At 38.8% G+C, this 14,536-nt stretch overlaps 2 protein-coding genes across 2 annotated transcripts in view; one reads left to right on the forward strand and one right to left on the reverse strand.

The window, feature by feature from the left end:
- myo15ab (myosin XVAb) overlaps positions 1 to 5,951 on the reverse strand; it is a 38,133-nt gene extending 32,182 nt beyond the window's left edge. The window contains 2 exon segments of the mRNA XM_026204903.1: positions 236 to 5,126; positions 5,129 to 5,951. Coding sequence (XP_026060688.1) covers positions 236 to 5,126; positions 5,129 to 5,951 — 5,714 coding nt within the window.
- A 2,565-nt stretch (positions 5,952 to 8,516) lies between these two features.
- Positions 8,517 to 14,325, forward strand: syngr3b (synaptogyrin 3b). Its single transcript, XM_026204627.1, has 4 exons — positions 8,517 to 8,870; positions 10,489 to 10,723; positions 11,932 to 12,077; positions 13,570 to 14,325. The coding sequence occupies exons 1-4, from the start codon at positions 8,769 to 8,771 to the stop codon at positions 13,786 to 13,788; spliced, it is 702 nt and encodes a 233-aa protein (XP_026060412.1). The 5' UTR covers positions 8,517 to 8,768; the 3' UTR covers positions 13,789 to 14,325.
- The last annotated feature ends 211 nt before the right edge of the window (positions 14,326 to 14,536 follow it).

A 14,536-nucleotide genomic window follows, 5' to 3' on the forward strand; every position in this document is an offset into this window, starting at 1 on the left:
TGCTGAAATAATAGATCCATCCGGTAACTGGTATGTAGCGTTGCGAAGATTTTCATTCTGCAAGGCATTTGAAATGTTTGGACTCCTTGGTTTATACAAAGCTTGTGAAATAACAGATCCGTCTGGAAGCCTATAGGAGACATTTTTCAAATCTTCATTTCTCAGTGCGGAGGAGAGAGTTGGGGTTGTAGTTTTATAACTTGCATCAGCACTTATTATAGAACCATCAGGTAACCTGTAGGTAGCACTGCGAATATCCCGATTCTGAAGTGCACTTGCCAAATTTGGAGACTTAGGTTGATAAACTGGTCCCGTTATGATTGAGCCATCAGGTAAACGATAGCTAGCATTTTTCATTTGTTGGTTTTGAAGTGCCTGTGATAAATTTGGGGAAGTAGATGTGGGCTGCCCATAGTCCGTTGATATCAATGTGCCATCCGGCAATCTGTAAGTTGCATTTCGAATGTTTTGGTTCTGCAGTGCACTGGCCAGATTTGGAGATGTTGGTTCCATTTGCTGATCAGCCATTATTATTGTCCCATCTGGCAGTCTATATGATGCCTTCCTAATGTGCTGATTCTGAAGTGCATGTGACAGGTTTGGTGAGGTTGGCTGTTGTTGTCCTGCTGTTATAAGAGTTCCATCTGGAAGTCTATAAGTTGCATTTCTTAGATTTGGATTCTGCAAGGCACTGGACAGGTTTGGAGAAGAAGGATGCTGTAAATGAGAGTCTGGGTATAATATCGATCCATCTGGAAGTCTATAAGTTGCATTTCTCACATTTTGATTTTGTAAAGCACTGGAAAGGTTTGGAGAAGAAGATTGCTGTAAATGAGAGTCTGGGTATATAATCGTTCCATCTGGAAGTCTATAAGTTGCATTCCTCACATTTGGATTTCTTAAAGCCCTGGACAGGTTCGGAGAAGTTTGCTGTAAATGAGAGTCTGGATATATTATCGATCCATCTGAAAGTCTATAATTTGCATTTCTCACATTTGGATTTTGTAAAGCCCTGGACAGGTTCGGTGAAGTTCGCTGTAAATGAGAGTCTGGGTATATTATCGATCCATCTGAAAGTCTATAAGAGGCATTTCTTATGTTTTGGTTCTGCAAAGCATTTGAGAGGTTTGGTGAGAAAGATTGTTGCTGTCGTTGGTCTACTATGGACCCAGCAGAAAGTTTATATGAAGCATTCTGGAGCTGAGGATTTCCAATTGCATCTGCAAGCATTGGAGAAGAGTGTACATTTGCTACCTGATTACCATATACTAATGACCCATCAGGCAAGCGATAAGTGGCACCATGGAGTTGGGGGTTGTGCAATGCATCAGACAGAAAAGGAGATTTCCTAGGATCTTGCCTATAACCTGACACAGTTGTATAAGGGGAGACCATTCCCTGGATAGGTGCTCGGTATGATGCTTTACGAACATTTTGGTTCTGCAAAGCCGTTGAAAGAACTGGAGATCCCCTTGGACCATAGCCAGGGGGAACACGGGATCCCCTGCGACGTAAATGTGTTCTGTAGGAAGCATTGCGGACATTTGGATTTTGAAGAGCATTGGAAAGAAGGGGGCCAGCACCTGGCTCTTCAATGTAATCATAGCCTGTCTCTACCTCAGCATAGGGTGAATGTGGCCCTTGCAGTGATGATTGGTATGAAGCATTGCGAAGCTGTGGATTGTGAATTGCACTGGAGAGCAAAGGTGATGCTGGCTGACCTGGAAATTGTTCAAATGTTTCCATCTGAGGAATATATGGGGAAGAAATAGGTAGTTGTTCAGGGATCTCACCAAACTGGGCCACTTCAGGAACATAAGGTGAACCTGGTCTTTGCATCGGCGAAATATAAGATGCTTCTCTGAGCTGAGAATTTTGTAAGGCATTTGACAAAAGTGGAGATGTCATCTGTTCTGAATGCTGATCCATTTCTGGACTATATGGTGAGGGTACTGGTTGCAATTGGGAGACATGCATAGCATTGCTTAGATTAGGGGGTTGCAAGGCAAGGGAAGGAACAGGTGAAGGTGGCTGACCAGGAACCCGTGGAACATTTATGATCTCAGGAGCATAAGGTGACATGGGCTGTTGGACGGGTGAAATATAGGATGCATTACTGAGAAATTGGTTTTGGAGGGAACTTGTAAGCATTGGTGACTGAGGAACACCACTAATCTGATCAAATTCTACAGGGATTGCCTCTGCGCCAATAGGCAAATGAGATGCAAATGAAGATTCATACATTGGAGGACCAGAAAGCACAGAAGTAGGCAGAGCCCTAGGGGAAGTGGAACGCATAGGTAATGGGGAGCCATGTTTAATGGATGGATGAGGAGAGCCTGGTCTGGAGAGATGTCTAACAGAAGGCTGAGGTGATGGAGGGGGCATGTGTTTTTGAGAAAATTGAGGTGAAGGGGGCATCATGCCAGGTGCACGTCTCAGTGACTGTCTGGCCATGAGTGGACGGCCACGACCAATGGGTCTCTGTGGGTTTCTCATTGGACCAGGTGTTCCTGGAAGATTGAAACGACTTTGTTCCATTATGCTCATCCCAGTGTGTTGACCTGAGAGTTGTGGGGAGGCTGTGAAATCCTCTGGCATCATGGACCTGTTACTACGTATGGATGGTCTAAATGGCCGTACATTTTGTGTTGGAGTTCCCGAATGACCTCCTCGGCCAGGATATGGTTTCACAGCTCCCATTGGGATGTTTGGACGGCCCCTTCCTCTTAGTCGACCTCCAGGGGACCCAAAAGGTGGAGAATCCTTCATAAGGCGAGTGGACCTGCGGGAAAGGGTAGGAGAGGGGGATCTACGTTGCATTGGTGGTTGTTGGGAGTCTGGTTCCACAGCAAAACTTCTTCGAGAGGGAGAAGGTGATACTCTTTGAGGCATTAATGGAGACTGTGGTCTGTGAAGATCCCTCTGCTGAATATCTGCCATGGTTCGCATACCCATCTGAGGGGAAGATGGAGGACTCATCCGCCTAAGTGGAGAAGGGGAAGCTTGAAAAGTTTTGGCACCAAATGGACGATGAACTTGTGAGGGTGAGGAGGGTGGACTGGGCCTCCTAACTGAGGCACGAGGAGACTGTGGTGGGCTTCTCCTCCGAATAGATGCACGAGGTGAAGCTGGAGGACTTGTATTGAGAGATGGAGCTCGTGAGGGGAAACGGCCAGGCACTGTCTGGGGAGATGGTGGTGCCTCTCTAAAGGATGCCTGAGGCTGTAAGCGTCTAGGGACTGTTGGTGAAGCAGGTGGACCTTCTCTAAATGGAACCTGAGGCTGAAAACGTCTAGGGACTGCTGGTGAAGTGGGCGGCCCTTCTCTAAATGTAGCCTGAGGCTGAAAACGTCTAGAAAGTGTTGGAGAAACAGGTGGGCTCATTTTGCGTCCAACTGGAGATGGAGGGTGTTGAACATGACTTATTGGAGAGGGCATACCTCTGGCTAGTCTTGGGGATGGAGGTGCTCCCATGCCTCCAATGCCACGAAGAGAGGGCTGTGGGGATGGGCTTCTTCTCAGAGGGAGTGGAGCAGCAGGATGCATGGATAGCTGTGGGGAGGCATGGGGGCTCGGTCTGCGTATAGGTATGGGGGAACGTCTAACTTCCATTATCGGCTCTCCAAAACTTGACATAGGTTCAATGGGTGCCATGGGTGACATAGGCTTATGCAATGGGGAGGCCATCCCTTGTATAGACCTCCTGCTGAGTGTTGGAGATGGTGGAAATCCACCAGTTTGAGCCATATGTGACATACGTTGATTGACAAATCCCTGGGGATTATTTGCTTGCTTTATTAGCATGGCCGTTGGTGTGGGCACTTGAGGCATTGTGGGATGAAACATTTCTTGAGGATGAACTGTCTGCGAAAAACCATCATCCATTGAGGCTCCAGGTATATATGGATAATTTTCATATTGTATGTCTGACATTTCCTCAAAATCATATTGTGGAGGAAAAGGAGGAAGCTCAACATCAATCCTTTCTTTACCAAAAAGCTTGACCTGGGGTCTTGGGACTCTGAATTCCATGTCTCCGAGAAGGGGCATTGATTCCATTGAGACATCTCCATAGTTCTCTCCGTACATTCCATAAGCTTCATCACCTTCCATAATATCTTGCATTGGATAACCATATTGATCATACATATTGTAGGCAGATTGCAGATATGGGTCAACATCTGTTTCACTGTAGTTAACAGGATAGTCCTGAAAATAAAGATCCTCATAAGCATCCCCATAAGCATCCATATATGGATCATCTGCAATTTCAACTTCATATGGGTCACTATAGAAGCCCTGAGGGTCATCGTAATATCCATACTGAGTCTGGGCATATGGATTCATTTCATTCCCATACAGATCATAGCTGTTTCCCATTGGATACTGATTATCATCATAGTACTCCATGCCATCATCGAAATAAGGATCCAGTGGATACTGTTGACTATAGTAGCCCATTTCCTGTGGGTAATTGCCCATCTGCTCTTGACCACCATAAGGATCACCATAGTCCATACCATCATCATAATATTGACCCTCATCCTGAATGACTGTGTGTGGGTCATAGTATCCATCCTGCAACTCATAATAGCCTTGATCATGTGATTGCATGTCATAATAGTTATTTGGTTCATCATATTGAGTGTATTGCTGTGGAAATGTATGTCCCTGAACATGGGCATACTGTTCACTATACCTATTAGAGTGCCTCTGGATTGACTGTCTGTTGAATGCTCCCTTATCCATCCTGCTGTGGTTATTATAATCATATCCTCCAGTGTCATGTTCATATCCATAATTGTGATAACCTGGAGGAGCTCGTATGCTAGCTTGGCGACTGCCAGCAGGAAATGGATATTTTTTGTTGTTTTTCTGGCCCCAGGCATCACGGTCCCTTCCACTCTGACGCCCCTTAATGGAGAGGAACCTCTTGGTCAACCAGTTTGTTGCCCCAGCAATCTTACCTAATAATTGCCCCCTATATTTAAAACCAGTCCCATCCCCTGAATTCTTTTTCCCAAAAAGCCCCTTAAAAAATCCTGGCTTCTTCTCCGCTTCTTTAGAATTTCCACCTAATCTGATAAGCATATAGGTTGGCTTTGGTCCTGACTGCTCTTTTTTTCCTTCTCTTTTTTCTTTTTCTTGCTGTTTTTGAAACGCATCATGAATTTTGGAGCATTTCTCAAGAGAGATTTCCTCCTTTTTTTCCTAAGCAAGCGATTCTTCCTTTTGCCAAGTCCAAGAAACAGCTTGGAAGTACTCTTAAGGCGCTTCTTTGAGCTCTTCCTCTTCTTAAATCCAGAGAACCTCATAAAGAGTTTTGAAGTGTTTTTGAGACCTCTTTTCTTTTTTTCTTCAGGTGGTGGCTCAGGTGGAGTCTCTTCCTTCTTTTTTGCTTTCTTCTTCTTTCCATCTTCCTCAGCTTTAGATTTATGATGATCTTTTGATTTCTTCTTTGCTTTCTTATCCTCCTCTTCACTTTCCTCCTCGTCTTCATCCTCCTCATCTTCATCCTCCTCATCTTCATCAGAGTCAGGCTGTCTAGATTTGGACTTTCCCTTTGCAGCTTTACCTTTAACATCTTTTCCACCACGCTTTCTCTTGTCTCCATCTGACTCTTCGTCCTCATCCTCATCCTCATCGCTCAAGTCTTCCATCAACTCAGCATCTGAACCCTCGTCAGATTCAATAACCTCTTTCTTTCCCTTCCCTTTATCCTTTCCCTTCTTACCATCATCTTTCCCTTTACTTTTGGGTGGCTCTTCTTTTCCTTTCTTTTTATCATCCTTTCCAGCCTTTTTGTCATCTTTCCCACCCTTCTTGTCATCTTTTGCTCCTTTTTTGTCATCTTTTCCTTTCTTTTCTTCTTCCTTTGGTTTATTTTTTTCTGGCTCCGGTTTCCCTCCTTTCTTGGCTACTGCTTTTGAATCTTTTTTGCCTGGCATTTTATCCTTCTAAAACCATGCTAGTCTAATGCCTTTCTGTCAAAAGACAAAAGAATCTCAATGAACACACACAAAATAAACAATTCAAAAACATATTTGCATTTTACAAATTAAATGATACTGTTATAAGTTATACTACCACAATTATTTTTAAATATTCACTTTATTTATTTCTTTATTTTTTTACAAATTTTGCATACTTGATAATGATAACGATAAAATGATCTTACCTTTAGGTGAGTCTCTTCTCAGTAATGTCATAGATGAATTCTACACAGAGAGCATATACATCTCTGTTCACATGGTTCCACAGGCCACACCAGATGTGGTCTAAAAGAAGGGTCCCTCTTGCAGATGTTCTTAGATAGAGATCCTTTGTTGAGGTGCCTCTGTGTGTTTCTATAACCTTACACTCACCCACACACTCCTCTTTTCTTCTGTTGATCATCAAGATAGAGAATCAAACCTACCTGTACTTCTCAGCTGAAGAACCAACAGAAACTAACAGGTAATTCCAACACATGCAGTCATCAACTATGATATGCCATCCATGACTCAGACAAGGGCTGTGTGTCTGTGTAAGTGAGAGGATGTGTGTCAGGTTTTTAGTTCTGTTGCAACGCTGTAGAAGGAACCTTAATTTGTCAGCTCTACTTGCCTTGGTGTAACTTAAGCTTGGGTCTCATTCCAGCATAAATAATGTAAGCACAGAGGCCTGTTACTACACAAGCTTGCATACACACACACACACACACATACACACACAAATCTATTACGGTGAATGCTTAAATTAATGGAAGTGTACAATGATGTGTGATATGCTTCCTCAATATTTGACGAAAATAGCACAAACTTAACAAAATTTGGTTACATTTCTATTCTATTTTTTTTTTCTTTTCTAAATTTACTTTTGATAATGGTTAAGTACACAATTTGACTTGTAAAACACACACACACACACACATATATATATATATATATATATATAGTCAAAGTCAAAGTCAAAATATACATAGAGATGCCTAAGATTTACTTTTGACCCACAGAATAACTGACCGGATCCTCATAATTCGTCAAAATTGCAATAATTACTCCTCATTTGAAGTTAATTTACTTTCAGTCTTATATACAACATGTTGTGCATTGAAAAGTAATGACTCGTTGATTTATAGGTTACTAATTAGCAGTATCTGAATATTTCATACATGATCACTAACAATCAAAGTGTCACTGGAGCACTCGCAGAGGAGTAATTACAAATATTGACGTAAGGTTGTAACCATAGAAGTGACCAGGTCAGTGCCAAGAACTGGTGTTACCTGGCATCTAAGAACTACTTAAAAACTGGAGTCCTCACTGACACTCTAATTTCAGTAATTAAAAATGTAGTGGCTTTGTCCCCAATTGGAGTAAGTGCAAAGGTGAATAATGATAATTGTCTTAAATAAGGAAATGGGTATTTATGAGGCTGTGTGTACAATGAAGACCAAACTGTTAGGTTTCTTTGGTGACCCACTGACACCTATGAGACAGACAAACAGACAGAGAGAGAGAGAGAGAGAGAGAGAGAGAGAGAGAGAGAGAGACAGATAGAGAGACAGAGAGAGAGAGAGAGAGACAGACAGACAGACAGACAGACAGACAGAGAGAGGGTTAAAGGTTAATGCAAGAATTGTGTTAACTCCATGATCATTCAGAAATTCTTAAAATTAGATATATAAAGGCATTTTTTTTTAAATCCAAAAATTGCAACTTCATAACTAGTATGTCATGAAGTATCGTGAATTGCATGCCTAGGAAACACTGAACTGTGTAGTGAGCATATCAAATCAATGTAAATTAATTCTAAAATCCTGAGAGATTATTAAAAATATGCTAGTGCAGTCTCCACTGACTGAACTGACTCAGAAAATTAAAGTTGGTTCTACGGAATCTAATGAATACAATGTAAAACATTTCATACATTTAGAAGTCAAGTGGTTCAAAGAAAATGAGGGCACCATACCTATACGTAATCGCTCAGCTGTAAAATTAAAATGTTTTCAGGATGTTATACTGCCACCATGTGGAGTATTACGGTATGCGCAGAAAGAGAGTCACAAACCAAAATCATTTGTTACTCTCATTTTTAGGATTATAGTATATTTTAATTAATCACAGAATGTAGAGTTGCTTGCTTAGACTACAAACATCTCAACTGCAAACACCCAACTTAAACTTCTTATTAATTTGAAATTATATTAAAGTTAATCATAAGCAAATAGTGTGTGTGTATATATATATATATATATAATACATTAACATCAATGCGTCTATCTACTCTCTAAACTCTTATTTGTTCCCGACTTTGGGGCGCTAGTATTTAAGTCATGTGATATGTATGACGTATGTATTTACCTGAGTAAAACGTGTTGACGGCATTTGCTATTGGTTTGCCTCGTTAATACACCATAAGAACCATATTTGTAACTTATTTGTAACTAATAAAACTAGCTGAAAATTATTTTTTCGAATGGGGTTCACCCGTAAAAATCGCGTTCCAAAGGGTTAAAATATCACGTTTTGGGGGTCGCTTCAACCAGCAGACACGAATAGTGTTAATGTAGCCCATTGACTTGGCAACACAGGAACACTAACCGCGCCAATGAACCTGTTTTTGTGAACTAAACTGATTCAAAAGATTCGAGCCACTAGGATGAATCAAAGGCACGCGCTCGACTCTGGGTGTGCACGACAGGGCAGGCGCTCGTGCACGCTCTCAGCTCTCCTCTCCTCTCTGTATCTCACAGCAGCAGCAGCAGCAGCGCCTCTGGGAGGATGGATGGAGCGGGCTCGTTCGGAGCGGGCCGAGCCGGTTCGGCCTTTGATCTGATTGCGTTCATCAAACAACCACAGACAACCCTAAGAGTCCTGGCGTGGGTAAGTACAGCAGTCTTCTGTGAAATATGACTGACAGAAAATTATGTATTGCAATTAACTGTTTCCCTTTTAATGGCAGAGCGATTATTTTAACAACGTTGATTTTCCACCACGCGTTTTATATGTATTTAGTTTTGTATATTTTCATTGCTTAGAATTCCATTGGCGTTTGTAATCGTTTAATGTAATGGTTGGGTGTTATAGGATGCGGTCACGTCAGATGTTGCTGTGGTAGAGCAGGTTTAAAACTGCTGTAGTGCCACTGGTTGCAATGTTTGAGTCATTCTTAAAATATGGCTATGAATACATGCCTTTAATAATATTATTAATAATAAACTACAGTGATATTTAACACATTTTAGATATTTAATAAACCTTGGCACACTAGGCAGGGCTTGTTTAATAAAAACTTTGTTTATTTATTTTTCATTGGTGGCGTATAATATATCTATTTTAGTTTGATCGGTAGTGTTTTTTGCGGATTTGTCTGTGTTGTTGTCACTGGTGTTACATCACTTGCTTCATTTGTGCATTACAAAAAAAAAAAAAAAAGAAAAAAAAAAAAAAAAGAAACCTTTAAATTAAACATTGTTTTTCTCCATATGCAAATCGACCATCAGAGGTTTAGGTCATTGAAATTTACTATTTGTAAAAAACAAAATATTAATGTCAGGTCTCCTTAAACATTGTAATTTTTTATTGTAGTAATTAGAACCAAGTCATCAAAATTGTATTATAGGATAACAACCATACTGCACTGTTTTAAAACTTTCAAAGCCTTAATTTTGTCATTTCTGGTCTTTCTCAAAAATAACAAAATGAGCTTAACTATAAATCAACTTACTGTAGTAACTTCACAGATGACTGATATGTTCATAAATGCACATCATTTAACAGATCCGTGCCTGAGGGCAGAGGAAAATTGTGTTTTGACTTTTAAGAAGCCTCCAAACACTTGCAATTGTTTTGTACTTAATTGATTTATTTCAAGGTATATTATTTTATATGACTGAATCAACCTGAGTACATTAGGTCACCTCAACAAAAGAGGGTCAGATGTAGAGCTCTGAGGCATGTTTAGATTCATATTGCGTCTTCCTTTAACAATGATTTATCTAGCTAGCCAATAACAAAAGCAGCTGTAGCTGTTTCTATGACGACTATGTGATGTGATTCTGCGTCAGTTTGTGGCGTTTCATTGCCAATAATAGCACATGGCAGCACAATAACTGCCATTGCTACAGATTTTGTCTTACTGTTACTCCAGTAAACACTACACTACACAATATGTGCACTTTTTTTGATGATCTCTTGTCTGTTTGAGTGGGTGTGAACCGTGTGGTCGTGCTCGATCTGTTGTATTAGTGTGAATTAGCCACATTTTCTCCCTAAGGTGTAAATAAAATTCTTTCCTGGTAAATGCATAACACAGCCTCAACAAAATAATGATGTTTCACTTCCATTTAGCATGCATGATATAAGAAAAGAAAGCTTCACTTAGATGCCTTCTGAGAATGCAAATCATTTAAGGGGTTTTATTGATTTAACACCGACCAGGGATGAAGTTTATATGGCTGTTGCTGTGCACTCATGTCTTTTTTTCACTGACTCTCTCCAGATCTTCTCCATGGTGGTCTTTGCTTCTATAATTAATGAGGGCTATGTGAATATGGGCAGTGAGCGCCTGCACTGTGTCTTTAATAAGAACGCAGACGCCTGTAACTACGGCATCACTATAGGAATTGTGGCTTTCTTAGCCTGTGTCTCCTTCCTGGCCCTGGACGTCTACTTCCCCCAGATCAGCAGTGTTAAAAACAGAAAGAGAGCAGTGCTGTTGGAGATGGTTTTTTCAGGTAAAAGTATTCAGTCATGAATCACTGTTATCATGTGAATGATGATCATTAGTGTATTCTGATGCAGTCACAATTACATCCAGTCAGTGATTTTCATTTACTTGTGCATTCCATTCAAAAGTTAATCAGAAATTTTTATTTCTAACCTAAATAACTGATTTAAAAATATATTTTATTTGATTGCAGTAAGTAATAATTATGTTCAACAAATATGTTACAAATATGCTATATAAGATTTTTGCTTTAGTTTATAATATAGTATAAATATTTGTGACCCTGGAACACAAAACCATTCTTAAGTCGCTGGTATATATTTTTAGCAATAGCCAAAAAAGCATTGTATTGGTCAAAATTATTGATTTTGATTGATTCTTTTATGCCAAAAATCATGAGGACATTAAGTAAAGATCTTGTTCCATGAAGATATAAATTTTCTACCGTAAATATATAAAAACTTAATTTTTGATTAGTAATATGTATTGTTAAGAATTAATTTGGACAACTTTAAAGGTGATTTTTTGCACCCTCAGATTCCAGATTTTTAAATAGATGTATCTCTGCCAAATATTGTCCTGTCCTAATAAACCATACATCAATGCAAAGCTTATTTATTCTAAAAATTTACAGTTTTGTGGTCCAGGGTCACATATAATGTTAGTTTAGTACCGTATTTTCCGGACTATAAGTCACACTTTTTTTCATAGTTTGGCTGGTCCTGTGACTTATAGTCAGGTGCGACTTATTTATCAAAATTAATTTGACATGAACCTAGAGAAATGAACCAAGAGAAAACATTACCATCTACAGCCGCCAGAGGGCGCTCTATGCTGCCAGAGATGCTGCTCAGTGCTCCTGTAGACTACAATGAAGACATAGAGCGCCCTCTCGCGGCTGTAGATGGTAATGTTTTCTCTTGGTTCTTGGTTATAAATAAATGCAACTTATAGTCCAGTGCGACTTATATATGTTTTTTTCCTCATCATGACGTATTTTTGGACTGATGCGACTTATACTCAGGTGTGACTTATAGTCCGAAAAATACGGTATATAAGGTTTTAGTTTTAGTTAACTATTACATTGTTCTAAAGACCCAATTGCTGAAATTGTCAATATGTCTGTATGATAATAAAATGTAGTGTACCTGAAAAAAAAAATGAAAAAGATAATAAGAAAATAAATTCACACATTTTCCAATCTCCTCTCTTCAGGTTTCTGGACATTCCTTTGGTTTGTAGGATTTTGCTTTTTGGCCAGTCAGTGGAGTCGTACTTCCCCTAAGGAGCTGCCGCTGGAGCAGGCGTCGGACGCGGCACGAGCAGCTATCGCCTTCTCTTTCTTCTCCATCCTTACCTGGGTAAGACACTCCATCTTATACACACAGTACACCATCACAATTACTTTCATATTTGACCACCAGAATTGGTGTTTGTGCTTCAGACTTATCTATGTCTGCGGTTAAGAACACTCTTTATGGAGGATAAACAGAGGCTTCTGTCCAAACAGTAGATGTAGATTTCATGTACTGCTCCTAAGTACACACTAAACTATGCTAGTCTGACTGTATAGGACAAAGTACTGTCAATATAGTCAATAAATGTACCAATCTATCACTGGGGCAATTCAAAAGGTTCTAATATGTTCTAGTACTTTTAAAGTACTAATATTTACCTTTAATGGAGTAATATGTACTATTTAGGGGGAAATAAGTCACAAAGGTGTACCTTTTAGCTTTTGTACCTTCGGGTTCCACCCCAGTGGCAGCTTTGTCATGAGAAATCTCTGAAGTTTAAAAGCACACAAACAATGTGTCATAAATGTTGATAAAACAAGTATTACAATTTCTTAAGATTTTATATAGTTGAATACAGTATATGTTATTGTTGGTTATTATGAAGCCTAGCTTTATAGATATTAAGCTACACTATATATGTATACATATACTATATTCTATCTGCCATCACAATCAACCAGACAATATTTTAAGATTTTCTCAAATAATAACTGTGCCCAATTGGCCAATTATTAGAAGTGGTCAGTGTTAAAAAGTGATTTTAGGTAGCATAAATTAAGTGTTATTTTTTTATATAATTTGCTTTCAATAATTGATTATATTTTTTGAAAATATATTTCAGCTTTGCCATCACAAAAATAAATTACATGTTAAAATATATTCAAATAAAAGACATTTTAAATTGTAATTTTTTCACAATTATACTTTCATTTTACAACTTTTACTGTATATTTTATCAAATAAATGTGAGCATAAGAGACTTTTTTTCAAAATATAAAAAAATCTTATGACCCCAAAATTTTGAACAATAGTGTAAATGTGCACAGACATTTGGCCACTGTATATACAGTAGATTTACGACTAAAGCAAGTATTATGATTGCTATAAAACTGAAAGAATGCAAAGATATTTTGCATTAACTCAATTTTTTTTTTTTAATTGGAAACAATATATCTGAGTTAGAATAGATGACGTAATTTACAATATATATATAAAAAAAAAAAAAAAAAAAAAAAAAAAAACACCTGTATATAAAAACATGTCCTGGGTAATATAGACACAAGACGCAAACACAGGCATTCACATAACATAACATAAATTGAATAGCCTAATCTAATTAAAGTAACTTTTTCCGTCACAATCATAAGAATGAATTTATACTTCTAGATCAAGTAGAGTCAAAACATATTCTTCTTGTGTGTTTACACTGAAACTTGGCTAACTCAAGCATTCCAACTAACTCTTGCTGATACCTCATAAGCTTGACTGTCTTTCTCACTAACATGCTAATCACATGCTAATCACTAATATGCATAATCCTGGTTATCCTGACTAGGCGGGCCTTACGGTGTGCGCCGTTCAGAGGTTCCTGCTCGGTACTGACATGACACTGTTCACCACCGAGCACATGGCCGCCCATCCGCCCAAGCAGCCGTACCCCTCCAATGACATCATCGGTCAGACCACCATCCCCGTCAACGCTTTCCAGAGTCCACCGCTCATCGAAACCGTGGAGACCTGCCCCCCTGGATACAAGATCCCGCCTGCATTTTAATCCACAACCAATCAGAAGGCAAGGAATATAGCAGCGCTAAAGGACTGAGTATAGACTGCCGTCAATGTTAGCTAAATGTATCGTATCTTATTGCATTTTAGTAACAGGGTGGTGAGGAGATGATGCTCACTTTCTGTAGTCTGCACTATAATACAGTCTGATAATGTATAGTCTCACTTCAACCTGAGCAAAGATGGATGTTTTGGGTTGATTGTGATTGCGTACACAAATGTTTTACATTCGGCTACAAATAATTGTCAAAATCACCATTGGCGATTTATTTAGTATTTATTGTTTAATTAAAAATAGTTAAAGGTGCACTAAGTATTGGCTCTTGCATCATTAAAAAGACAAAGTTTTTGCTGAGTAAATATTGACAGAATTTAATGACTAAAATTCAGAAAAAGCTTATCTAAATGATGACTTTGTTGCCAGTTTGATGAATTGAAATTATGTGATTGAAGTAAAATCTTACAGGAAAACCTTAAAAAACTGGAGTTTTAGACCACTAATATGAGCTGGGTCATATTTCATATCTAAAATTTACAACATATTTTATAAAAGTACTATTCGTTTCTTTCAGGTTAAAACTCTTTCAATTCCAAAAGTTACAGTACTTGGTGTACCTTTAAGTATAACAAAAGGATTATATTAATATTTTGGTTGCACTTTATTTTACAGTATGTGTACTAACATGTACTTATAGTGTACTTACAGTGTGTTTAATCTAAGAAAGTTATGGTAATAC

The sequence above is a fragment of the Carassius auratus genome, chromosome 26, assembly GCF_003368295.1.
Source record: "Carassius auratus strain Wakin chromosome 26, ASM336829v1, whole genome shotgun sequence".
Lineage (NCBI taxonomy): Eukaryota > Metazoa > Chordata > Actinopteri > Cypriniformes > Cyprinidae > Carassius > Carassius auratus.

Coding starts and splice junctions, on each gene's coding strand:
- syngr3b (XM_026204627.1), top strand. CDS start 8,769: ATGGATGGAGCGGGCTCGTTCGGAGCGGGCCGAGCCGGTTCGGCCTTT. Junction 8,871..10,488: donor CCCTAAGAGTCCTGGCGTGG/GTAAGTACAGCA, acceptor GACTCTCTCCAG/ATCTTCTCCATGGTGGTCTT. Junction 12,078..13,569: donor TCTTCTCCATCCTTACCTGG/GTAAGACACTCC, acceptor TATCCTGACTAG/GCGGGCCTTACGGTGTGCGC.